Genomic DNA, 26,420 nt, shown 5'->3' on the forward strand with positions numbered 1-26,420 from the left:
ATATAAAATTGCTCTAAAAAAAATTTAGGATGGCTTTTTTCTGGATTCTCTACTCCCATGGGAATCAGGAGCCATCTCCCAGTGACTGTCTAATGATGTGACAGTGCTCAGTTCCCCAATTTTCCCATGATACCAAGAAACCTCCTTCTATTTTGTCTCCAGTCGATCATTGCTCACAGTAAGGCTCCATTCTCAACACTCACAGATACACACACACACACACGTACGTGCACACACACACACACATACACTGTACTTTCAGTTTGAGCCAGTGATATTTTAGACCCTGAATGCTCTGAAAAGACAGAAATGTCTCACCAAACCAAGGAAGTGTGCTCCCAAACTTTGACTTTGAAAATGTTCTGCTCGACAACTCAGCCGCTTAGCTCACTAGGTTCCTCTTCCCTCTCTCTCAGTTACAGTGTCGAAACAAGGGTCCATCTGAATTCCCACGAGGGAAAATTAATCGAATGGGCTTGCGACACTCATGGGTTTAATCTGGCTCTTAAAAAATCTTCCCACCACATTGTTTCTCTAATATGGTGGCCATTTTTTCTTCTACTTAGAACCAGCTAGAAAAATATTTCATGTGTTTATGTCTCTTGAATGCGTACTTTTTGTTTGGATCTATGTAATTTTAATCTGTTCCAGCCTCTCACAATTTTTAAAGAATTAGTTCCAAAAGTAAAAAATATATATATGGTAAACATTGCTCATTCGTGTGCTTTGCTCTCTGTGCTATGACAGGAAATGCATTTCTGCCACTTTTAAAATGAGCAATCACACGTATAATCAACTTGGTTAAAACTTCCTTCCTGGTAACTGCAAGACTTCCTCTGCATCTGGATCTGAAGGGAGACGCAGAAAAGCGGAAGGGTTTAGAGGCACACTGGGTAGGTCTGAATTTGTTTTGTTTTCAAAAATTAAACAAATGATCCTTCAGCATCATCGCCTGCACTGCTTTATCAGGTATTACATCCTTCTATTTTTTTGCCCTTTGTTCGCTCTGACTCGGAATAGTGACACTTCCTTCTCGGCTAGAATATTTTTATCTGGAGCTGTTTGTCAGTTCTTGAGATGACACCACCGCCAAATGTCTGTTTCATTGTCTGGTCCGACCTCTATGTGTGGATATCCACGAGGTTCCGGCAGCGGCTTTGCAGGTGTATCAGTCCTTTCTTGTTTTGGTTTGGGAGGAAAAGGGAGGGCCTCTTGCCAGCCAGGCTTCATGTTCTTACAAGTGCATCCTTAGCGATTACTGTACGAAAGAGTGCTTCTAACGTCTTCTCGTAAAAGGAGAAAGCTTCGTAGCCTCAACCATGAAGGACAGCAGTGAGTATTCAGTCAGCCTGTCTTCTCCTGCATCTTGTATCTTGCACAATTGCTTAGTTTCATCGAGGCAGAACTTACTGCTATGTATTCGTATGTTGCCTAAATTTGGACCTTTTTATTTCAAGTTAGTGTCAATATTAATGTATCTTACGGTTCTCTTCTTTGTTAGTTATTCTATAATGTAGCAAAAGATGAAATGGTGTCTGTTTTAAGCTGCAAATGACAGTTCTTGGGGACAGTTGGTTTCATGTATTTACTAAGTATAACTTCATAATATTTTAAGAGAGGGAAGATTGACTTTAAAAGCAGGTTTGAGCCAAGATTCGAACAGAAGTTTTGAGCTAAGGAAACTTGTCTTTCTTATCTTTTAATCAAACTCTCCTTTTTGCAATATATCAAATGCTCCTTTATTTCTTAAGGAAATAACTAGTTATGGGTTTCACTAGCATTAGTCATTTAAGAGAGTAAATGGTATTTTCTGAAACATTGAATTTTTGGATATTGATTCTTATTTAGAATACATCTTACAATGTAATGATACTAAATATTAAAATCAAAATACCTTATTCATATTTCAATTTTAATATTTTTAGCATTTCAGTCATTATTTGAAGAGTTTTCTACTGCAGAATGTCACATTTATACTTAAATGCTTTGTGCAGGGTAGGTACTTATTAAATATTTGCGGAAAAGAGTGGGCAAGTTTGATGAGAATAAATTTGTGAATTCTGGTTATAGAGGTGAAAATATTAGAGCAAAAAAGAAATTAAATCATCAGTTGAGATCCAAACAGCAGGTCACTGGAGTCCACAAATCCTTCTTTCCAACCCGTGGCTTCTCCACTATGTAACACAGAGGCAGGTGGAAGGAATTGCTACAAATTAAAATTACCTAAATGTTCATATTAGGAGAGTATGGCCCCGGGTGACTGACTCTCTTCTGATACTGCCCTAATGTAGCAACGACAGCCAGGATGCTTACACATTTTATGATTCAAAATGTTAAATATCTGCAAACGTTCTTGACTGCAGTTTCACCACTGTGGTATCTTCGAGTTTTATCAATGAAGTGACTACCTCTCCTAACCAGAAAGAAAAAAATGAAAACAAAAAAGAAAGACAGGAAATTGACTAGGGAGTAGATACCTGATCCAGACAGTTTGAAAATGGAGAATGTGAGGTGAGGTCGGGTAAGGTGTCTTGGTCCCAAAGAGAAGTGTGAGACTGAATAAAGAGGAAATAAGTCGAAGGCTTGTTTTCAAAGTGGGGTGTTTCAGCATCTCCCAGTGCACCTCGTAAACTAGGACTTGATCCTGTCATCGGATTGTTTCACTTGTATATGCATTTATGCTTAAGAACAACCGTTACCACTTCGAGCCATTATAGGATGTCACACACTGTCCTAGATGAGTGTTACATCTTTTTTTCAATTAAATGTCCAAACAAAACAATAGATTGATTAATGAACCCCCCATATACCCATCACCCATATTGAACAAGTTTATTACCCTATTTAATTCTCACCTCCACCCTCTGAGGTATTACTAACCCCATCTGACAGTTGGGAACCAGGCTCAGAGACTCACTAGGTCAAGTCACCCAGATAGCAGGTAGCGGGGCCAGGATTCGGGGGCCCGGACCCCAAAGCCCCTGTATCCTCGTGTGCACGTTCTTCTACGCGTCCTTCCACCACCCTCTGAAAAATGTAAGGGGCAAGTGCCTTCCCTGTGACCAAGGCCTGTGTTTCTCCGCTCCCAGGTCGCGTAGGGCATGGAGCTGGAAAACTATGAACAGCCCGTGGTTCTGAGAGAGGACAACCGCCGCAGGCGCCGGAGGATGAAGCCGCGCAGCGCCGCGGCCAGCCTGTCCTCCATGGAGCTCATCCCCATCGAGTTCGTGCTGCCCACGAGCCAGCGCAACAGCAAGACCCCCGAAACGGCGCTGCTGCACGTGGCTGGCCACGGCAACGTGGAGCAGATGAAGGCGCAGGTGTGGCTGCGCGCGCTGGAGACCAGCGGAGCAGCGGACTTCTACCACCGGCTGGGGCCGGACCACTTCCTCCTGCTCTACCAGAAGAAGGGGCAGTGGTACGAGATCTACGACAAGTACCAGGTGGTGCAGACCCTGGACTGCCTGCGCTACTGGAAGGTGCTGCACAGGAGCCCAGGCCAGATCCACGTGGTGCAACGGCACGCGCCCTCGGAGGACACGGTGGCCTTCCAGCAGCAGCTCACAGCCCTGATTGGCTATGACGTCACCGATGTCAGCAACGTGCACGACGACGAGCTCGAGTTCACACGCCGCCGCCTGGTCACCCCGCGCATGGCCGAGGTGGCCGGCCGTGACCCCAAGCTCTACGCCATGCACCCCTGGGTGACGTCCAAGCCCCTGCCGGAGTACCTGTTGAAGAAGATTACCAACAACTGCATCTTCATTGTCATTCATCGCAGCACCACCAGCCAGACCATCAAGGTCTCGGCAGATGATACCCCAGGCACCATCCTCCAGAGCTTCTTCACCAAGATGGCCAAGAAGAAGTCTCTGATGGATATCCCGGAAAGCCAAAACGAACAGGACTTTGTGCTGCGCGTCTGTGGCCGGGATGAGTACCTGGTGGGTGAAACGCCCATCAAAAACTTTCAGTGGGTGAGGCAGTGCCTCAAGAATGGGGAGGAGATTCACCTGGTGCTTGACACTCCTCCGGACCCAGCCCTGGACCAGGTGAGGAAAGAAGAGTGGCCACTGGTGGATGACTGCACGGGAGTCACCGGCTACCATGAGCAGCTGACCATCCACGGGAAGGACCATGAGAGCGTGTTCACCGTGTCCCTGTGGGACTGTGACCGGAAGTTCAGGGTTAAAGTCAGAGGCATTGATATCCCGGTCCTGCCCCGGAACGCTGACCTCACGGTGTTTGTGGAGGCAAACATCCAGCATGGGCAGCAAGTCCTTTGCCAAAGGAGAACCAGCCCCAAACCCTTCACGGAGGAGGTGCTCTGGAACGTGTGGCTTGAATTCAGCATCAAAATCAAAGACTTACCCAAAGGGGCTCTTCTGAACCTCCAGATCTACTGTGGCAAAGCTCCAGCGCTGTCTGGCAAGGCCTCTGCAGACACTTCCAGTTCTGAGTCCAAAGGCAAAGTTCAGCTTCTCTATTATGTGAACCTGCTGCTGATAGACCACCGGTTCCTCCTGCGCCATGGGGAATACGTGCTCCACATGTGGCAGTTATCCGGGAAGGGCGAAGATCAAGGGAGCTTCAACGCTGACAAGCTCACCTCTGCAACCAACCCGGACAAGGAGAACTCCATGTCCATCTCCATTCTCCTGGACAATTACTGTCACCCAATAGCCTTGCCTAAGCATCGGCCCACCCCTGATCCCGAAGGGGACCGGGTTCGAGCCGAAATGCCCAACCAGCTTCGGAAACAACTGGAGGCAATCATAGCCACTGACCCACTTAACCCTCTCACAGCAGAAGACAAAGAATTGCTCTGGCATTTCAGATATGAAAGCCTTAAGCATCCAAAAGCATATCCTAAGCTATTTAGCTCAGTGAAATGGGGACAGCAAGAAATTGTGGCCAAAACTTATCAGTTGTTAGCCAAAAGGGAGGTATGGGATCAAAGTGCATTGGATGTTGGGCTAACGATGCAACTCCTGGACTGCAGCTTTCCAGATGAAAATGTAAGAGCCATTGCGGTCCAGAAACTGGAGAGCTTGGAGGACGATGACGTTCTGCACTACCTGCTGCAGCTGGTCCAGGTAGGGGATGCTGCTGTTGCCAACGGAGCAGTCTTCTCGAGGAATTTCTTTGCATGTGCACAGGCACCCCATTGGGTTGTAATCAAATGCCCCTTGTCCAGAGCCTCATGATTAGTCATAGTAGGTCTGATGAAGCCACCTCAAAAAGTAGCCAACGGTTCCATTTCCTTTTTTATTGTTTTTGAGGGTCTGCCAACATCATTTTGAAGACATTGGTATTTTCACTTTTTAGGAGAACTGGCCCTATGGGAATGCTTTGTTCTCATTTACTATATTAATGATAGATTCGACTTGTTGAATGCTCCCCTGTGCCAGGGGTCCAAGTGATTTACATACTCTTCTTGTATTATCACATTTACCTCTCCCAACAACTATGATGGAGCATTTTGTAGATAAGGAAACTGAGGCACAGAGAAACTAAATAATGTGCCCAAGGTCACGTACTTTGAAAGACCGAAATTCGAACCCAGGAAGTCTGACTCCAAGCCCTGTTCTTTTCACTGCCTCCCAATATCCTGCATGAATCCTGTGTCAGGACAATGTGTCCTAGACAGAAAAGGTCATACTCTCTGGTCGCGTCTATCACAATTCATAGAATAACGTCTCATATCTGGATGGGACCTTGAAAGCCCCTCTCTTTAGACAGGTCCAGTACTGTGTTTCCACTCCTGTTCTCATGCCTTCCCCTGGGGTCCACAGAGCCTACGTCATGTGCCTAAGGGTTTCTTAGGAAGTTAAAGAAAGGAGGAACAGTTCTACTCACTATAGCCATTCTCAAATTATATTGTGCTGCTTGACAAGGAAGAGGAAGTCAAAGAATTGGAATAGAAATGCTATTTTAGAGTGCAGACGTGTTCATTCATTCATCCAACGACATGGGCTGAGGGCTTCCCCTGTTCTGGAAGCTGGAGATAGAGCAGTGACCAAAACAGAGCCTGTCTCTGCCCTCATACAGCTTGTGGCGCGTGGAAGAGACCGACACTAAATGAGCGCTCATGCGAGTAGATATTTAAAACAAATTGTGACAGACGCTTTGGTGCAAAACCACAGGGTATTATGAGAAAATAGTCAGGGGTCCTGGGACACTTAATTTAGACCAAGGAAGCCAGGGACGGTTCTCAGTCGGTGATGTTTGACCCAAGATTGTTAGGATTCGCCAGGCTAAGTGTTAGACACTAAACTGTCTACTCACTGTCTAAATATACAGGAAGCCCTTGGAGTTTTCTGCTGAGCCTTTTGGACACTCCCAACTTTAGCTCTGAATCTGCACCTTCGCATTAGGCAGATCCTTGAAACATTACATTCGTCCTTTATCTTCATCTATCACATATATCCAATATTTCTCTCTGCCCGCGAGTTCAGATCCTGGCATAACACTAATGAAGACTTTAGAATAATCAAAGTACATTCAGTTTTCTAGCTGTCCATAACAAAAAGAACATAAAACAAGTTTGGATGACATCTGTTCCAGGTCCCCAAGGCTACCATGAATTATGTTGTATTGTTATTTTCACAAGTAAACTTTGCAGAATTGGAAAATGAGTAGTGTTCTTGGAAATACTTAAATAAAAGAGGTCAATAAGTAATATGAACATTGAATTTGTGGTCATAAATTTGAAGAAGAGTAGTCATTTGTAAAACTCTTTGAGACATTTTCAGATACAGCCAAATGACTCATTCCTGATTAAAATGGTCTGCTAGGTGAGATCCGCATTATCTTTACAGAAGTGAAACATGAAGAAGGTCAGAAAGATTCACGTTCGGGTTAGAAACTCAAAACATTTCTGAAGTGAGTACCAGTGGCTAAATAGCCACATTCTCAGAATTGCAATCTTAGCCGCAGCTACAACGACACCTATTTGACCACGCCCATGGAAAGTATGGGGATAATCGAAATATTATCAAGTCGGGATCGATCATTTCCAAACTGGAAAACCACAGTAACAACTGGAAATCATACCAAAAAGCCCCCAGGCCCTAAAACATAAAGTGGGATGGGAATTTCTCCTGTTTCTTAGGAAAAAGGATGGACCGTATCTATTTACAAAGGAAATACTCTGAGATATTCAATTTTAAGCCTCTCATGATGCTTATACGTGACATCTACCCTATAATTTTATATCTGCATCTATAGTAATCAAACAATATTTGTTAGGCTTGCTGCTTTTAAAATTATGAACTATTGCAGACTTACAGAAAAGTACAGAAAAATGATATAACACATCTTCATGTACCCACTAGGATTTAATTATTTTCTACATTTTATTGGTTCTTTTTCTTCAGTCACAGAGCTGTCACCAAAGTCAATATCTCTATATTAGCCAAGTGAAGTGAGAACTGCTAAACACTGCTAAACCTGAGCAAGCATATAAGATAAGAGATTTTCAGACAGAAAGCTCTGCATACCCCACAGGGTGGCAGGGAGTAGTGGTCCCTCTGTGTGGACTGATCCGGGCCTGCTGTTTCTTTGCAGTAAGCAGCTGTGAGGCAGCTCAGTGATTTGCCAGTGAGATGCCACACACACATCTTGAGCAGCAGACAACTTATAGGATTTCAGGATCTTCATATATAACAAATATTTTTCTCCTTACGTGTACTATATCTCTGTGTCTATTTTCTTTCCAACAACCTCTCTTACCTTCCACTTTTATATATTCATTATACCCATCTCCATCTTTTCCTTCTATCCTTCCAATAAATCAAGTAAGCCCTTAATGGGAGCAAAAGCCTCTCCTTTTTCACCTGTGAAGTTATCAAGTCACGTGACTATGAGTGGCGAGTTCCGGCTTGTAATCCCCGTCCTTAAGCAAGTGGTTCACTCTGGCCCAAAGTGTCCTCGCAAAGAAAGGATTGTCCTTAAGTGACTGATAAGATTCTTGTCACCCTAGCCACAAAAACCCAGTAAGGCAGAGCACCCATTTTTCTCCATTTCCTATTCCTGATTAACCAACCTAGAACGCAGTCCTACAAATGCCTGTGTGTTCTTATTGCAGGCTGTGAAGTTTGAACCATACCATGACAGTGCCCTTGTCAGATTTCTGCTGAAGCGTGGCTTAAGAGTAAGTGCTTCCATTTTGATAATAGCATGACATTTCAAAACTTATCCAGAATTGGCTCATAGATCTAGAGCATTAGTCATCATAAGTTCGACCTTCTTGTTCCCGCCCTCAGAACAAAAGAATTGGTCACTTCTTGTTTTGGTTCTTGCGAAGTGAGATAGCCCAGTCCAGGCACTACCAGCAGAGGTTCGCTGTGATCCTGGAGGCCTACCTGAGAGGCTGTGGTATGGCCATGCTGCACGACTTTACCCAGCAAGTCCAAGTCATCGAGGTGTTACAGAAAGTCACCATTGACATTAAATCGCTCTCAGCTGAAAAGTATGACGTCAGTTCTCAAGGTACAGTGGTGACCTTTTCCCGATCCTCTTTCCAAATGCCTTCATCTCCAAATGCCATCGTCTCTCTCATTCCTCTTTCCTCTGCAAGGCCTGCTGCACCTTCCTAAAGGCAGCCAAGAACAAATTTTTCAATCTTCTGTTTCCATGGAGCAAGCAAATTGAAAGTTCTCCCTTTGCAAGTTAGTATTTCTTAACTGTATATATATTCTAATGATGAATTTATAATACTCCATATTAATTTTTTTTTTAATTTAAAGGGCGTTGTGCAGATGTAAGATGTATTTTTTAGGAACAATTGTGCACACACACAAAAAGATTAGTTATTTCCAAATATTTACCTTTTTCTCCCCATCTTTCAGTATATGCATATAATTTTCAAATTTTCAGTGTTTTAAAGTAATGAATTATTGAGAAACTATTTTAAATTTTTAAGTATATATATCCATATATAGATATATATATTCTATGTATATATACACATATATATCAGAAAAGTTTATATTACAATATATATATATCTCATCTCCTCTCTGAAACCATTTCCAATATAGTCTTCCAGGAAATCCTGTCCGTGTCCTAGGAGAATCACACTTTCTCTGTATTCCCTTAGCTTTGGGTTCACACTGCATTAAATTATACTCATTAACACATCTTGCTGGTCTAGTAAACTGTCTGAGACTTGAGTAACTTTCATGTTTGTGTACCTAGACCCAGCACTATGGCTCGTAATGGACACTCACTAAGATACTTGGTCAATTTTTTTTTTTTTAAAGATTGGCACCTGAGTTAACATCTGTTGCCAATCTTTTTTTCTTCTTCTTCTTCTTCTTCTCCCCAAAGCCCCCCAGTACATAGTTGTATATTCTAGTTGTAGGTCCCCCTGGTTGTGCTATGTGGGATGCTGCATCAGCATGGCCTGATGAGTGGTGCCATGTCCGCACCCAGGATCTGAACCAGCTAACCCGGGTCACCAAAGCAGAGCCCATGATCTTAATCACTCGGCCACGGGGTTGGCCCTTCGGTCGATATTTTAAACTTCTGAGTATTTTAAATTTCCCTTTTTTCCCTTTGATTCTTTTCCAATGCACCAATAATGCTCTCTCCTAAAAATAATAATGGTGATAATAATCTTACTTTTATTTTTACTGTAAGAAAGGGAAACATTTGTACTGGCCTCCAGTCTATCTGTTATCCAGGGAGTAAGTTTTAATTTACATATTTTGCCTTTAGAATTTTGAGGCTGTGACATTGTCTCTGCACAACTTAACTTCCACTTTTGAAAAGAATTTACAGAATCCTAACCGAACTCCATTTAATGTGGTCTTCAAATGTCTGTTCCCCAAATCGGATGGCAGTTTAAAGTTTCACATATTGGAAAGAAAACTACAGTATCAATTCCTTAGCGTTATCCTTAAAACGTCGCTCTCCACCTGATGGTCTTGGGCTCCCACATACATTCACGTCTCTGTCCCCGCTGAGTATGCGTACATGGTTCTATTGCTCACTGTAAGCCTCACTTCTCCTGCCACCTCGAATGATTAGTTCCTCAAACACAGAACCCCACCCCCTTTTCTCCTCCACACCAGACCTAATGTATAGAACATTTTGAATAGCTGTGGTCTCAGGAAATGTTCTAAATAATATTGATAGTTTCTTGAACTCACAATGACTCTTGTGTGCTTTTGACAATTACAGTTATATCACAACTTAAGCAAAAGCTTGAAAACCTGCAGAATTTGAATCTCCCTCAAAGCTTTAGAGTTCCCTATGATCCTGGGCTGAAAGCAGGAGCGCTGGTGGTGAGTATGAGCTCCATGTCTCCACGTGGTCTCTATGTCTTGAAAATGTCTCTGCATGCTTTACAGGGCTAGGAGATAAATGCTAATGTTTATGTCGAGACAGGGAAGCTGGAAAGTCCCTCGTTGGGCTCTGTCAAGCCCTTCTCTCACCACTAGGTAGTAAAAACCTCAACACTGAGCAATCTCCCCTCCATTTTATTTTAAATCAGCTTTCTTGAGGAATCATTTACATACAACAAAATTTGTCCATTTTAAATGTACAGTTCAATGAGTTTTGACAAATCTATAGAACCCTATGACCACCACCACAATCAAGATATAGAACATTTCCATAGAAAGGTTATGGACAGAGTTCTTTCGCGTCCCCCTCTGTTGCTAGTCCTTTCCTCCGTCTGTCCCTGATCCTGGACAACAGCTCTGCTTTCTATCATGTAATTTTACCTTTTCTAGAATTTCATGAAGTAGAATCATACAGTATGGATTTTTTGTATCTGGATTATTTTACTTAACATAATGCTTTTAAGATTCCTCCATGTTGCTGTGCGTAGCGGTAGTCTGCTCCTTTTTATGACGGAGTAGTATTCCCTTTATGGATACACTTCAATTTGTTTTCCATTGGCCTTTTGAATAGTATTGAACAGTGAGATAGTTGGGTCAGATGGTGTGTGTCTAATTTTGCAAGATAGGGCCAAATGGTTTTTCCCAAGTGACTGTACCATTTTCCATTTCCACCAGCAATGTATGTGAGTTCTAGTTATTCCACATGCTAACCAAACTTATCATCAGCCTTTTTAATTGTAGCCATTCAAATGGGTGTGAGGTGGTATCTCACTGTTGTTTTTATTTGCACGTCCCTAATTAAGTTGAGCATCTTTTCAAGCGCTTATTTTCAATCTTCTTTTGAGAAATTTCTATTCACATCTTCCATTCATTTTTAATGCGGGTTGTCTTATTTTTATTTATGAGTTATTTATGTATTCTGGACACAAATTCTTTATTGAGTATATATTTTATGAATATTTTCTCCCAGTCTGTGGCTTGCCTTTTCATTTTCTTATTAGTATATTTCAAAGAGCAGAAGGTTTTAATTTTGATTAAGTCCAGTTTATCACTTTTTCTTTTATGATTCATGCATTTTGTGTCTTAAGAAATAGTTGCTTAATCCAGTGATTCTTAACCAGAGGTGCACTCCTCCCCATACCCCATCCACCAAGGGACATTTGGTAATGTATGCAGAAGAGTTTGCTTGTTACAACTGGGAGAATGCTACCAGAATCTAGTGGGTAAGGCCAGGAATGCTGCAAAATATCCTACAATGCACAGGGTTGCCACCCCATAACAAAAAATTATCCAGACCAAAATGTCAATAGTGCCAAAATTGAGAAATACTGCCTAATTCAATGTGACAAATATTTTTTTCTACAAGTTGTATAGTTTTAACTCTTACATTTTGTCTTTTTCCCATTTTGAGTTAATTTTTGTGTATGGTGTGAGGTAAAGATCAGGTTTCATTTTTTATCTGAATATCCAACTTTTTCAGCAGCATTTGTTGAAAAGACTATCCTTTTCCTGTTGAAATACCTTGGCACTTTTGTCAAATATCAACTGACCGTATATATGTGGGTCTACATCTAGATTCTCTAATCCACGCCATTGATCTAAATATCTATCCTTATATCAAGGGCCGGCCCAGTGGCGCAGCGGTTAAGTTCGCATGTTCCACTTCTTGGAAGCCCAGGGTTCGCCAGTTCGGATCCCGGGTGCAAACATGGCACCGCTTGGCAAGCCATGCTGTGGTAGAGGTCCCATGTATAAAGTAGAGCAAGATGGGCATGGATGTTAGCTCAGGGCCAGTCTTCCTCAGCAAAAAGAGGAGGACTGGCAGCAGATGTTAGCTCAGGGCTAATCTTCCTCAAAAAAATAAATAAATATCCTTATATCAATGCCACACACTCTTGTTTACATTCAAATAATAAACCACTTCACATATGCATCAGAATCTTACAAGAGTATACTTCCATTAACCTCCTCTCCTCTTTTATACTATTTTTGTCATGCTCTTAAATTCTACCTATGTTATAAACCCCATACATGCTTACTATTTTTGCTTTAAAAAGTTAAAAATATAGATTGGATAAAGAAGATATGGTATATATACACAATGGAATACTACTCAGCCATAAAAAAGACAAAATTCGCCCATTCACAGCAACCTCGAGGGTATTACGTTAAGCGAAATAAGCCAGTCAGAGAAAGACGAACTCTATATGACTCCACTCATAGGTGGAAGTTAGTATATTGACAAGGAGATCTGATCGGTGGTTACCAGGGAAAAAGGGGGGTGGGGGGAGGGCACAAAGGGGGAAGTGGTGTACCCACAACATGACTAACAAAAATGTACAACTGAAATCTCACAAGGTTGTAATCTATCATAACATTAATAAAAAAAAAGAAAAAAAAAGTTAAAAATATATTTAACAGATTAGACTTTTTTTTCTATTTATCCACACATTTGCCATTTTTGGTGTTCTTCATTGCTTTGCATAGGTCCGTATTTCCATCTGGCATCATTTTCCCTTCAGTCTTTAATATTTTTTATTGTGCAAGTCTTCTGGCAAGAAATTCTTTCAAATTTTGTTTGTCTGAAAAACTCTTTATTCCACTTTCATTTTTGAAAGATATTTCCCCTGGACAGAAGGGGAAGTTCGTCTCTTCGTGTTTAATTTTCTATACAATTAGAAGTAAACTGGCCCGACAGCAAAAGCACACACTATCCACTGGCCTTATCCACTTAGAGATTGGCAGGGATAATGACGAATTAATACAGCTTCAAATTGCGTTTGCTTTTAAAGACCACATCACATTTTTGATCCATGGTGAATTCACTTTTGGCTAAAACTCCTAAGATTTTTTTATTTTGAAGTGAGTGGTTGCTAAGCCACATTTCTTCCACCTTGAAGCTATTTAGATGTATGGGGGTTTTTTTTGGAGGGAGAGGCATTGTACCTGAGTGCTAGATTTCCATTTATTGCCATTAAATTTCATCTTGTTAGATTTGGCCTATTGCATCTGATTCTGCAATAATAGTTTTTAGACACTGTGGTAGCAGTACAACTCTTTTTTTCAAATTAAATCTTAGAGGAAGCCCAAATATATAAAGAAATAACAGCAAGGTTGCTCTGTAATAACGGGGACATGGGAGCATCAGACCCCTATGGGAGTGGGGCATGCAGAGAATGGGATCTGCCAAACCTCTCAGGCACCTTCACAGACTCAGGGTTCCATGGAACAGACTTTGAGAAACACTGGTTTAAGTGCTGTAAATTAATCTTGCTAGTGTTTTTAGACTTGACGAGAAGACTTGTTGTGTTTTCTTTACCCAAACCATTGAAAATAATTTTCCAACTAGAGGACTTTGTCCTGGTTGTTTATGGTGATGCTTTGCAAGAGGATGTGTGTCTCCACCATATGTGTTCATCTGTGGGTAGGAAACACGTGACTGTTTTCTTCCAGATTGAAAAATGCAAAGTGATGGCCTCCAAGAAGAAGCCCCTGTGGCTTGAGTTTAAACGTGCCGACCCTACAGCTCTCTCAAATGAAACCATTGGAATTATCTTTAAACATGGAGACGATCTGCGCCAAGACATGCTTATTTTACAGGTACGCTACTGTTAAGAAATTTGTTTTCAATTATCTGAAAAAAGAATTCTGTATTGGATCTAAAAAATGCCTTCTACTGACTCTATTCCCATTCGTCTATTTTGTATGATGAACAGTGAGTGACCAAAGTTTACATAATAGAGAGTTCTCACTGGGGGAATCTGGCTGTGGACCATTAGATTTGCAATCTAGTGAGCATCACCGTTCTGTCCATTCCTGAGAAGATGCAAATCCAACATTCCCAAATAGCCAGACATACTTCCCTCACCCAACCTCTTTTTTATACACCCCATCCCTAGTATGGTAATATAGAATATAGACGTATTTACCTCCTAGCATCCATTTGACACTTATTCATAGACATAGCTACATGCCCACAGGTGCTCTCCTTAGATACTTCACTTCGATACACATCCACATACACAAACTCAAGTGAATGATTTGATAGGAAAGAGAAAAAGATGAATAGGTAGGCGAGTGGAGAAATCATGCAGTTAAATAAAACAGTGAATGGATTCCTAGAGCACAAGGTGAATGGTGAAGGTAGCAATGTTAATCATTTTCATACTTTCTAACATTTCTGGCTTAACTTTAGCTTTGCAAATCCGTAGAGTGATATTCTCCATAATCTAGTCGTTCAACCTTGTAGAGGTAACATAATTTCTAATATTTAGTGTGATTTATTTAAAATAGGCAAACCACATTGATTTAAATGTAGCCTATTTAAAAACTGGTCATGTTTTCAATTCTCTCTCGGTTTCTGTTTTTACTTATTTCTAATATGGAAACAATAATACCCTTTGCTCTCTTTTCAAGAATGGCATATGTGTTGTCCTGGAAGTACTTTAAAAAAATAAAAAGAAATCTTTCCAAACTTTTGAAAGTTTATTAAATTTCCAATAAATCTGTACAATCTTTTGACTTATTCGAAGATGGGCACTTCAAAAACACAGCACATCACTCTATTCGTCCTCTCATTTTGAGGGACAGTTTGCGCTTGCCCGTTATGTACTTTGTTTTGTCGTTCACATAACCAGAGTGGAACGTTGGGATAGATGAATCCTATCTAAAACCTACCCCGGAAGAAATCCGTTTATCCTCCTCCCCAACATCCCAGGGACCAAAATTAACAGGCTCCTAAGAAAAGGAAACTTTAAAGTACTAAGTTGATAAATGAAAGTACAACCATTACTGATAAATTTTATGTTTACTTGTATACTTTGTGTTACCAGATAAGATTGTTGTTTTTTTAAAGGAGAAGAAAAACATATATTTATAATGGAAACGTTTTTGTGTTTTGATGCCCAGATTCTAAGGATCATGGAGTCTATCTGGGAGACTGAATCCTTGGATCTGTGCCTCCTGCCATATGGTTGCATTTCGACTGGGGACAAAATTGGTATGTGGTTACCTCGGGAGATGAATATACCACTCGGCTAGTTTTAAAGGGTCATAATCCCTTCAGTGTAGTCATTTAATAACTCAAAAGTTACAATCATCATGCATATGAAAAGGAAGAAGATGTTGCAAGGCTGGTGAATATGACTCTAAATTTAATGTGGATATGTTGAAAATCCGTGAAGGCATGATTCAAATCCTTGTGACTATACATGGAAACGATTTTAGTAAGCACTTGTTCCCTGCTCTTGACTTCTCCACCTCTAAACTTTAACTCGTTTCGTTGCACAGGAAACTTCTCTCTCACAAATAACATTTAAAAATAGACGGAAAGATCTGTCACTTATTTTAATATCCCCGAATTATCAAAGCTATTACATACTCTGCTCTTGGGAACTTTTACAGACATTGAACATTTCAGTTTCAGTCAAACCTTTTTATTTCAAGTTTCTGATTTCAGAGCTGTACAAAACCATTTACATTTGACCCTGTAATTTAAAAAAGGAAAAGCACAGGTTGCCGAGTGAGAAAGGAAGTTCTCAGCACAGAAATGCATTTACTTAGGACCTTTCAAAACCCACCCTTTCCTCTTCATTCAGGGATATTGAAAGGGTGTCCCCCACAACTTCCATATCCTCCTCCTTTTCTTTCTCTTCCTCCTAAGAAAACCAACAGCACGAACCCAGAAAATAGCCCTCTGGTTGAAAAAGCCCTCTGCCCTCCACTCAACAAAGACATAGCCATTCCTCCTCTGGATCAGGCACGAGGCCCCAGTGTACATCAAACTCTGTGCATCCTCCCGTAGGAATGATCGAGATTGTAAAAGATGCCACAACAATTGCCAAAATTCAGCAAAGCACAGTGGGCAACACGGGAGCATTTAAGGATGAAGTCCTGAGTCACTGGCTCAAAGAGAGATGCCCTCTTGAAGAAAAGGTGAGCTCCAGCTTTCCCCTACTCCGAAGGCTCCTGACAAGTTATCATTTATATAGTAATAGCAGTTTCACCTTTTCGAATGATCTACCAACATCATGCCTTGCGACGTGTTGGTGAAGTCCTTTATTCATCAGGTTGTGGGGACTTTGAGTACTTTCTGTGGTGACATAGCACTTCTGTATAAAACAGAGGCGCTCAGTTCCGAACACCATGAGCATTTGCTGCTGCTTTGATTATCAAGCGAGCTTTGCATAAAATTTGATTCTGTGAAGTAATTCGTTAGCACTTTTTATGACCATCTATTTTTGTCGTTCGGCAGAAAAATTTACTTACCATGTGTAAAGTCTTTCCTACCTAGGAAACACCACATCCCCTCTAAAGTAATTTAGAATTTGCCACCGCACTCTAACCTAAATGGTAAATTACAGATGCTGAAAATGTCGGTTCCACCGTTCCTCTGAAGAACACATGCTGAATCCTTCACAAGCTGACTGTTTAAAGTTCTGCTGCTCAGGATTAGCACTTCTCATTTGCACGATTAACAGCCTTTTGGGGAGGAAATATAATTAGTAGCGTTTATTAGTCTGTTATACATGTGGATTTGTGAACCCATGCATACTGTAAGTGGTCACAAACAAAACACACGTTCACCAAGGAAGGCAAAATTATTATGGGTTCTGAATGGTTGTTGGCCAAGTGATGCACGGAGAGGAAGTGAGCCCTTTGATTAAGTTACTGTTGCCCTTTGACTCTTGTTTCCTCCCCGTGCTATCGTGATTCATCGAATCCTCACCTAAAATATAGAATATATATAAGTAGTGATGAGAAAGTTGGCACTTAATAGGTCTAACATCAATGAAATCAGGCGCAACTAACTTGCCCTCTGAAAATGGTTCCCAGAATAGTATCTTCTTGGAAGTCTTTTGCAATAAATTGACGCTGCTCTTTGTAATTAGAACACAACTAATGTTCAGATGCGTTTTAATTAGTTTCAGGCAGCAGTGGAGAGATTTGTTTATTCCTGTGCTGGCTACTGTGTGGCAACCTTTGTTCTCGGAATAGGCGACAGGCACAATGATAATATTATGATCACAGAGACGGGTGAGTTTATTATTTGTAGAGTACCTTTTCTTGATTGTGGTAAAATATACATAACATAAAATTTATCATTTTAGCAAGTTTTAAGCGTATAGGTTAGTGGCATTAAGTATATTCACTTGTTGTGCGACCATCACCACCATCCGCCTCCAGAACCTTTTCATCGTCCCCAGCTGAGACTCTGGACCCATTGGACACTGACTCTCCCTTCCCCTTGCCCCACCCCCCACCCCCCACCCCCAGCACAGAGTAATTTTTAAGTGGAGTTCAACGTTGGAGCACATATCTAGAAGTCATTATCGTGTAGGGACATAGATGCTGTTATCACCCTAGAGTGGACCCAGGAGTAAGTAACAGAAAAAGATGCAGGAAATGAGACTTAAGAAAGAAAAGTCAGGGGCTGGCCCAGTGGCTTAGCAGTTAAGTTCGCACATTCCACTTGGGCGTCCTGGGCTTCACTGGTTCAGATCCCAGGTGCGGGCCTACGCACTATTTGTCAAGCCATGCTGTGGCAGGCATCCCACATATAAAGTAGAGGAAGATGGGCACAGATGTTAGCTCAGGGCCAGTCTTCCTCAGCAAAAAGAGGAGGATTGGCAGCAGATGTTAGCTCAGGGCTAATCTTCCTCAAAAAATAAAAAAGAAAGAAAGAGAGAGAGAGGGAGGGAGGGAGGAAGGGAGAAAGGAAGGAAGGAAGGAAGGAAGAAAGAAAGACGGAAAAGTCAGAGAGTAGCTAGAAAGCTAGAATAGAATCATATCCCAGAAGTTAGTGAAGGTGGGCAAGTTAGTGTCAGATGTGCAGAGAAGCAATAAAAGGAACTCACAGATATCCTTAAATCCAAAATGCTGTGCCTTTATAATCTACCCCTCCTTACTGGTTCAATGGCCACTCTGACAGTGGTCAGTGTTGGCCACCATGCCAGGAAACTGTTCTCTAAGAAGTTTGGACCAATTTAAGAGTAGAGTCTAGAAAAGCACCATATTGGGGTAAATCCCTTACTCTCTGTGAGAATCAAAAGGGATGACACATTTATGGACCATACATGTGATAAAGGGCTATTTGAATGAGAAGAGATGACGGTAACTGGTGGTGATGGTGACGGTAGTAGAAATTGACCCAAAGGAGCCTCAAAATGGTTTATTTCTGTCATGCTACTCAAAAGGACAAGGTGAATGCTTCTCCCTCAGGAAGGGGTGAAATGCAGTCTATCCTGAGTTACATAAAGGGAGAAGAGAGTCTTGAGCATAATGACGACCTATTAGCCAGAGAGTTTTGATTTATATTTCTAAGAATAATTCTGAGATGAGGATTTTTTAATGGCATCCAGCTGTCATTTAAAGAACACCGGAAGAATATCAACAACACTCTTGGTTCAAAGAGTGCTTTGTGGCTACTACGACACACACCTGCTAAGACGAAAATATCACAGGCTGATAAAACAGTGTAAAAATAGCTCTCTTACCCAAGATAGCACATTTTCAGGCAACTTAAAAAAATATTTCAAGAAATAAACCAGAGTGTGGTTACAAGCGCTTATGCCAGTATAATGATGTCAGTCATTTTCTTCTCTTCAGGAAATCTATTTCATATTGACTTTGGGCACATTCTTGGGAATTACAAAAGTTTCCTGGGCATTAATAAAGAAAGAGTGCCGTTTGTGCTAACCCCAGACTTCCTGTTTGTGATGGGAACTTCTGGAAAGAAGACAAGCCTCCACTTCCAGAAATTTCAGGTAACTGGCCTCCCTCTTGACTGCCTACTGCCAACACCAAGCCGCTGGTGCCTGAAGCAGCCCTCACCTCTTTCTTGCTCCACTTTGAGGCTCCTATCGCCTCTGCCCACTCCCTTCTGGTGTGACCACCCCAACCTCCTCCCCATCTTCTCCGTTCCTTCCCCGAGTGCAATGATGCTTCTCAGTAATCCTCCCACCTGAAACCAAATAGCAAGTACAAGTATTCTGTAATTGGTGGGATGGCTAATATAGAACACCAGAAGGATGCTGGTACTGAAGAGAGGGCTGAGGGGAAGACTGCCTGGCAAGCAGCTCTTAGCTTTTGAATATTTATCTGTTCAAGACATCGCCTGGAAGATCCAAGTTTTACGTGTATTTTTCTGGACTCTCAAATGATAGTGAGCTTCTCTTGACTTTTGCTACAAGCGTGGATTTATCAAGTTACCAACACAGGGAATTCTTGCTGCACCACTGTCTGCTTCTCTCATTTTTGTCAGGGATAGTCCCTTCTCTCATTTGGAATCTTGTCAGCTTGACTACAGGCTCCACAGAGAGCTCCAGCTTGTCCTGCTTACCTGTAAGCAAGCTCCGCTGTGGGCCGACCCCCCTCCCTGGGAGTGTTCACATTCTCCCTTCTTTTTCATTCCTTCCTGGTCCACATCCACTTTGACTATCAAATTTCAAATACCCAAGGAGTAAAATTTACACACTTGCAAATTTAATACCTGGGAAGGAACATAACTCAGAAAAGTTGTAACTACTATCATATACCTATTTTATGGCCTTATGAACACAAAACAGACCAACAGAGGCCGAGAGTGGTTCCTTTTGCTGTACGTTTGCCCTGGCTTCCCTTCAAGAGCCCCTCCCTCAGGCCTCTTCAACGTGGTTCAATTCATACTCAGCATTTTGGGAAGGAGTCTTTTTCCTGAGTCTTTCCTAGACTCCCACGTTATCCATGCGAGATGACACGGGCCTTAAAGCTCAGTGGAACAGGAACTCGGGTGTGTGGTTTTGAAAGCTGCTGTTCCTCTTTGTTCTCCTGGCTAGTTTTCGATTTGGTGATTACAGGACTTGCGCCCGCCCCCGCGGTTCCAGGAGTGTTGTCAGAGAAACTGAGATCTCTGTGGCCAGATGGTCTGAGGATTTTTCGTGTGTGTTTTTCTGTGTAAACTAACTGGGTTTCAGACTATTTCCAGGGATTTGACATATTTCAGTCCTGTTTTTCTTTAAAGTTAAGAATCTCATATTTTGACAACTTCCTGGAAGAGAAGAATGGTTCCACAAAAAAAAAAAAAAAGAAAGAAAACCTGGAAGAATTTTACCATTTAAAGGGGGGGAAATGCTCCATTGTCCTCTCCTGGAGGTGGGGTTCTTGCGAGTAGCTTTGAACAAACACAGTGGCAGCAGTGCTGTTTACAGAGTCAGACAGATGCAGGAATTTGACCTCGCTAACAGTCTCTCTTCATTTCTGTGTGTATCTTCTCTTCCTTTTTGCCAGTGGTTTTCCCCAGAATGTCTGCCCATCTGTCCTGTTGCTGACAACATTCCCACAGACCCTCTAATGCCATGTCACCCTTAAAATCCTAGCCGTACTTCCTCTTTTGTCTTCTTTGTTGTTTTAAGTTTCGAAATATTCCTTAATTAAAAGAGTTAGGGTATGGGGAGGCCCAGAAGAGGCCGCCTCCCCCTCCAGGCAGCTTCCACCCAAAGCAACAAATTTTCGCACAGAGCTTTGCACGGTCTATCCTCCCAGTCTGGGAGCATTTCTCCATGTTTTGTGACCAAGGCTTGTTTCTTAAGTCTTTAAAACCTCTTTCACTAAAGCAATGTCTAGGCATTGTGCACCACTAAGAACACACCTTTGTAAATTTTATTGTACTGGTACGGATATCTATCAGTGTTTTGGAGTATTGGGGTACTATTTAAGGGCCTGTGGATATATGCATTTTGAGCCTTAAATGCAGATGATCCAGCATGGCCTTGGGGCTGAAAGGATGGACTTTGGAGCAGACAAACGTGAGCTTGAATTCTGGCCCTGCACCTTAAGAGCTGTGCACATGATGTAAATCACTTGTCCTGGCAGAATCTCGGTTTCATCATCTGTAAAGTGGAAATACTAAGACCTACCTCATGTGGCTTTTTGAGGGATTATTTAAATGAAATATGTTGAATGCTGAGCCCAGGGCCTGGACCAGAGCAGAAACTCCACAGACGGGAGCCTCTCTTGTACATCCCAGCAGGTCCTCAACCTTTGAAAACTTTTCGTTGAGAAGCCCCCTCTGAAATGAGGTCTTAAGCAGAACTGCAGTGTACAAAACATGACAGGGCAGCAGTGTTCTGGTGAAAGAGCAGGTGGGGTCCCAGCTCTGCCCACCCCCAGGTGTGCCTCCCTCTCCTCACTCACAGCAGGAAAAGAGCGGAACACACATACATAGACGTACACAATCATACACATGCAGAATTTCTAAAGTTTCCAGCTTGACAAACAAGAGCAGCAAGGTTTTTCATCATTTGACTCATCATGTGACAATTTTTTTTTTGCATACTCCTAAGCCTTCCAGAAGCTCTTCTGTTTCTTAGTTTTATGTTCCCTTTTTGAGATGAAGTCCTTCAAGCTCAGGGAACACATCTCTAAACTCTCGAAATAGCATCTCAGGATCTTGTATAATAAAGCTGCCATTTTTAGGTAACTGGGAAATGTTGTATATATTTACATTCTGAATTAAAGGTGTCCTCATTTCCAGTGAATCGTTAATTTTGAGTAGATAAAGTTAATTAATGCATGCAGCACATTTGAATAACCTGTTAGGAAGGGCAGAGAAAAGTTAACCCACTTTTTTGAAGGGTGAGGGGAGCCTTCTACGCAAAGACTTAAAAATATACCTAGCTAGTGGCCAGAGGATGGAAGTCAGGGGAACTGAAAGAGGAGGGCTCTGCTTTATGCCATATCTCTCTCCTTCCCATGTAAACAGTGTAGTCTAGGACCATATTCAGACATTATTTCTCGAATAGGGAGAGAGTTCAGGAATAAGCTGTAATCAGCCAAAAAGACAAAAAAACAAGGCCTATTATTTGACCCAGAAATATCTGTTAGCCTCTGGAGCAGCATGCTACACACAGGGCACTAAACAGATATGTTTCAATGATGACGGTTTTGATAAATAAATTCTCCTTAGAAAAATCTCTCCGTTACCGAAGAGATAAAAAAGAAAACGATGTTTTACCCACTGGAAATTTATTCTAGAACCACTTTGTTTCAAATTTCACTGAACAATTATAGAACATATACGACATACAAACACATTTATATCACTGGCAAATGAAATTTGGCTTCCTGTTTATTTTTAAATAAGAACATGGGATTTTTCCCCCTAATTTTAACAGTAGTAAATCCTTTAAAAACACGAAAGCCAGCAAAATATTGAAAATATCAGGAGGATATTAAAAAAAAAACATTATCTCACCTTCTAAAAATAGCACTGTCAACATTTTACTGTTTTTCCTTCATTATATTAGATATCTGGTCTTTTAGAAGGTTGTAAATTGATCAGAATTTGGTTAAAAACTGAAGTTAAGAAATAGAGTCAATGTTACTGCCTTACTCTAAACCATTCAGTGGTTCCTCATCTCACTTTGAAGAAAATCTCAATACCTAAGCTTGCCCTCCCAGGCCCTGGGCCGTGGAGCCCCTGGCCGCCAACCTGGCCCCCCTGGCACTCTCCCTGCATTCCCTCTCTCAGGTCACGGTGACCTTCCTCTGCATCTCCGCTGCCCTTCAGGTCTCGGCTTAAACGTCACTCCTCAGAGCCGTCCTCTAAATGAGGCCTCTCGTGTTATTCTTTGCCACAGCCCCTGCCTGTTGCTTTTACAGCATCTCGTTATTTGTACTAGTCTGCTCTCTGTCTCTCCCTTTCTAGAGTAAGCTCATGCAGCCGGGCCACGTCTCGCCTGAATCCCTCACGTAGGGGCTGAGACATAGTAAGCACCCAGTTGGGGCTGGCTGAGGGAAGGAGCGAACGATGGAGGGGCAGTTCCTGCGTGCGGCAGGAGTGGGATGAGATGAGATGACCCCTCGGGTTTCTTCCTTCTCCATAATACAGGATGTTCTATCAGTTTATGAAGTAGTAACTCAGGCACAGATTGGCAGTTTCAAGGAGGCCAGTTTTCAAGGAGCACGAACAACTCGGCCTTGTATAAACAGGCAGTTTGAAGATGTTCTTTGCACACAGTAGGCACTAAGTAAATGCATGTCAGGTAAAGCTGAAGCAATCAGGGGAGCCAGATGACGTCTTCACAAGCACCTCTGCGCAAGGCAGGCAGTTGCCTGAGCGTGCTCAAAAGGCACTGCCCCTAGATGTCACTCTTCAGAAGTGTTTTACAGGAGACAAGTCTGCACCCCGTCACTGTGTTATTTTAATCTGGGAGGCAAGTTTTCCCCGGCCCTGCCTGCTTTCCACTTCTGGCAGTGTTGTCCCCATGCCAGGGTGTACCCAGGCCCCTCGACCTGCGGGCTCAGCCCCACGCCCAGTCTCTGTGCAGAGTCCTCACTAGGGTTTTTAGGAACCTTTATTCAAAGTCCATCTCTGCTGCCATCTAGTTCTCATCTCAACCCCAGGTTATATTAACTGCTTCTGCCTCAGTTCCTCCCCCAGCGCCCTGCTTGGTAACCTGCTTCTGGGACTGGGACCTGCTCCCTCCTGCCATTTGCCTCCTGGAGACTCAAGTACTGTCCCCAAACCGGGCCACAGGGACATGGGGACCACAGAGACCTTGCCATCTAACACTCTCCTGTAGACTGAGGCTGCCTCACTATTCCCGCTTCTCTGACTCCCCTTCCTGCGTGGCAACCCTTGCACCTGTCTACACCTAGAACTGTCTATACCTGTGACCTGCCAGGCTGGGCTTTCTCAGCCTCCTGCTCCATCCTACTGTAGTCCCCAGGCCCTGTTCTTCCATATCCAAGACAGCACTGTGCCTCCACACACCTGTTAAACCCACACTGCATTTCAGGCACTGGGCCCGACACAGAGAAGCCTCAAGTTCTGCTCTTGACAAGGCAAGACGTCTGTACAAATATGATCGTTCTCCAATCCATCCTGATTTTAAAGCAATAAATCTTGCCCAACATTGAACTTGGCTTCTGCACATTGGGCATTCATTTATCACGTATTTGCAGAGTATCCACAGTGTGCCAGATGCTGTGCTGGGCCCGGGTGACACAGTGCAGAGCCCCAGCCCCAGCGCTCAGCAGAAGATATACACACACAGCTTCCTACCAAGATGCTCAACCGTGGTTCGCAGAGGGAGCAAGTAATGCCGCCCTGGGGAACAGACAAGGGCTGTGGAGCGAAAGAAGTGCTTTTATCAGGGCCTTAAGGGCTGAGTTCAATTTCATTTCACCAGGCAGATATAGAGAAGGGAAAAAACATCCAGGCAGAAAGAATCACATGTGCAAGGGTATGAAGTTAGGGTTTAGTATCAATATATGGGAAGAAAAAGTGCAGTTGTCCAGTATGGATGGAACATAGGCAGACATGGGAGTGTGTAGCGTAATTTGAGTCCACAAAGGAAATTTGAAACAGTGCCCAAGCTGGATTCGGGCGGTAGAGAGCAAAGCAAAGAAGTCATTTGGAGCTCAATCGATGAATCGCAAATTGCTGTATTAAAGGCCTATTTTAGGTCAACAGGGAGATGAGTTTACCTGTCAAATTGCCCATAATATGCTGAGATGATAAAAGAGTCCCTCCTGGGATTTACACCCTGGACTGCTAGCGAGGCCAAGCTCAGCCTCCTCCATCCAAGTCTGAAGACTCCCGTCCTTCACTCTCTCTCCATTGGAAGGGTCCAGCCTCTGCCATTTGTGGGAGTTTGATGTGTTGGTGTGATGTCTCCCCCAGATGCGGACTTGTGTGGGGTTATAGAATTGTTAGGACTCAATGAGCTTGCTGAATTTTTTCTCATTTCTGGAAAAGAGATGAATACAAGACTGGAAAGATGGTCTTGGGTTGTATTTGTGTGTTAATCCACCGGCATGCTGTGTGACTCAGTGCCTAAGATATCAGACCCCTTTACTTTTAAACAGTTAACAAGAATAACCTTCCAACTGGCATCATTCTCTCATATTTAGTTTCTTTTAGAGAACTGTTTTGTCTACCGTAAGAATATTATCGAGGACATTATTCACCATGTTACAAAGTGTACTCTTTATAAAGGTCTCTTGCGAAATTCCGATCTTAGTCTCTGGAAAAGCTGTGTTTCTCCTAAACAAATAGTTTTCTTAAATCTTCTGAGCACTGGATGAAGTACAGATTTGGTTTTCCTTTTGGCCACAGACACGTTTGAAGACCGCTCAGAGCAAGTCTTTAGGATTTGTGTAGTGTTTTCCCAAACCCATTGTGGATCATTTCCTTTGTTATTCTCTTTCTTTTTTCTACTCACTTCTAATTAATGTTATTTTGACTTTTGTGTGTCCAAATAAGCCACATTCAGTTCTTTTTGGAACAATGCTAGAAGATATATAAACCCATACCCCCACCCCTACAGACAGTCTGTTTAGAATATTTGACTCAAGTAGAACAGTTTAATTGTAACCATTAGGTTTCTAACGACCTTCTAGCTAAATATTTGAGAAGACAGCAGTACAGCCCTTCCGCTGGCAGACAGAACTAGTCTGCGAATCATTTTTAAGCAGTCCTTAAAGATAAGAATCCTAATTCAAACTCAACAAATGCACGGCCAAGTGTTGGACACACGCTTCATTCAGATTTACCAGAAGGTGCTTCTTCCTGAGTTATTAGGTCTGCTAATCAATGACCTTCTCTGTTTTCCAAAAATAACTTCTAAAGACATTGCCTAGCCAAATCCTTGATTTTTATAAAACACAAAATAAACTCCTCTGTCTTTGACTGAAATAATATTTTTCTCCACTGTCTCCTTCCTCTAGCAGACTGAGGCAACATTACTATTTAGGAAAAGTAGGCGGATGAGAAGATTTCTTGCCATTGATGAATATTTGTGAGTTTTTCTTCTTTCTCTCCTCTCAGCCCTTGATTCTTTAACTGGAATTTCTGTTTTATGGTCCTGAGATTACTTCCTCATTCTTGTGGATGTCTACAGTAATATTTCACTTCCACTTTGTTTCTAGATGAGAATGGGGGAGTTTAGTTTTAAGAAAACGTAGGCCTATTTCGTATGACCTTGGACAGTCTAAAGCAGCCACTGCCCATTGGTAGTTAAGAAATTAGTAGATTGTGCGTAGAAAGTAGTTTGTTTTCAGTTTAGTGAACTAATCAGTTGGGCC

General features: G+C 42.2%; 1 protein-coding gene across 8 annotated transcripts in view; it reads left to right on the forward strand.

Moving 5' to 3' along the window:
* The first annotated feature begins 747 nt into the window (after positions 1 to 747).
* PIK3CG (phosphatidylinositol-4,5-bisphosphate 3-kinase catalytic subunit gamma) overlaps positions 748 to 26,420 on the forward strand; it is a 34,310-nt gene continuing 8,637 nt past the window's right edge. For 2 of the 8 annotated variants that reach the window (XM_070617136.1, XM_008530495.2), the window contains exons 1-10: positions 829 to 969; positions 3,090 to 5,096; positions 8,090 to 8,155; positions 8,268 to 8,493; positions 10,189 to 10,292; positions 13,806 to 13,952; positions 15,261 to 15,351; positions 16,156 to 16,286; positions 17,276 to 17,387; positions 18,960 to 19,117. In XM_070617136.1, coding sequence (XP_070473237.1) covers positions 3,102 to 5,096; positions 8,090 to 8,155; positions 8,268 to 8,493; positions 10,189 to 10,292; positions 13,806 to 13,952; positions 15,261 to 15,351; positions 16,156 to 16,286; positions 17,276 to 17,387; positions 18,960 to 19,117 — 3,030 coding nt within the window. In that variant the 5' untranslated portion in view covers positions 829 to 969; positions 3,090 to 3,101. Of the gene's footprint in view, positions 1,333 to 3,089; positions 5,097 to 8,089; positions 8,156 to 8,267; positions 8,494 to 10,188; positions 10,293 to 13,805; positions 13,953 to 15,260; positions 15,352 to 16,014; positions 16,287 to 17,275; positions 17,388 to 18,959; positions 19,118 to 26,420 lie in introns of all 8 variants that reach the window. The other 6 variants (XR_011539400.1, XR_011539401.1, XM_070617138.1 and 3 more) reach the window with 5 other exon arrangements.

The sequence above is a fragment of the Equus przewalskii genome, chromosome 4, assembly GCF_037783145.1.
Source record: "Equus przewalskii isolate Varuska chromosome 4, EquPr2, whole genome shotgun sequence".
Classification (NCBI taxonomy): Eukaryota; Metazoa; Chordata; class Mammalia; order Perissodactyla; family Equidae; genus Equus; species Equus przewalskii.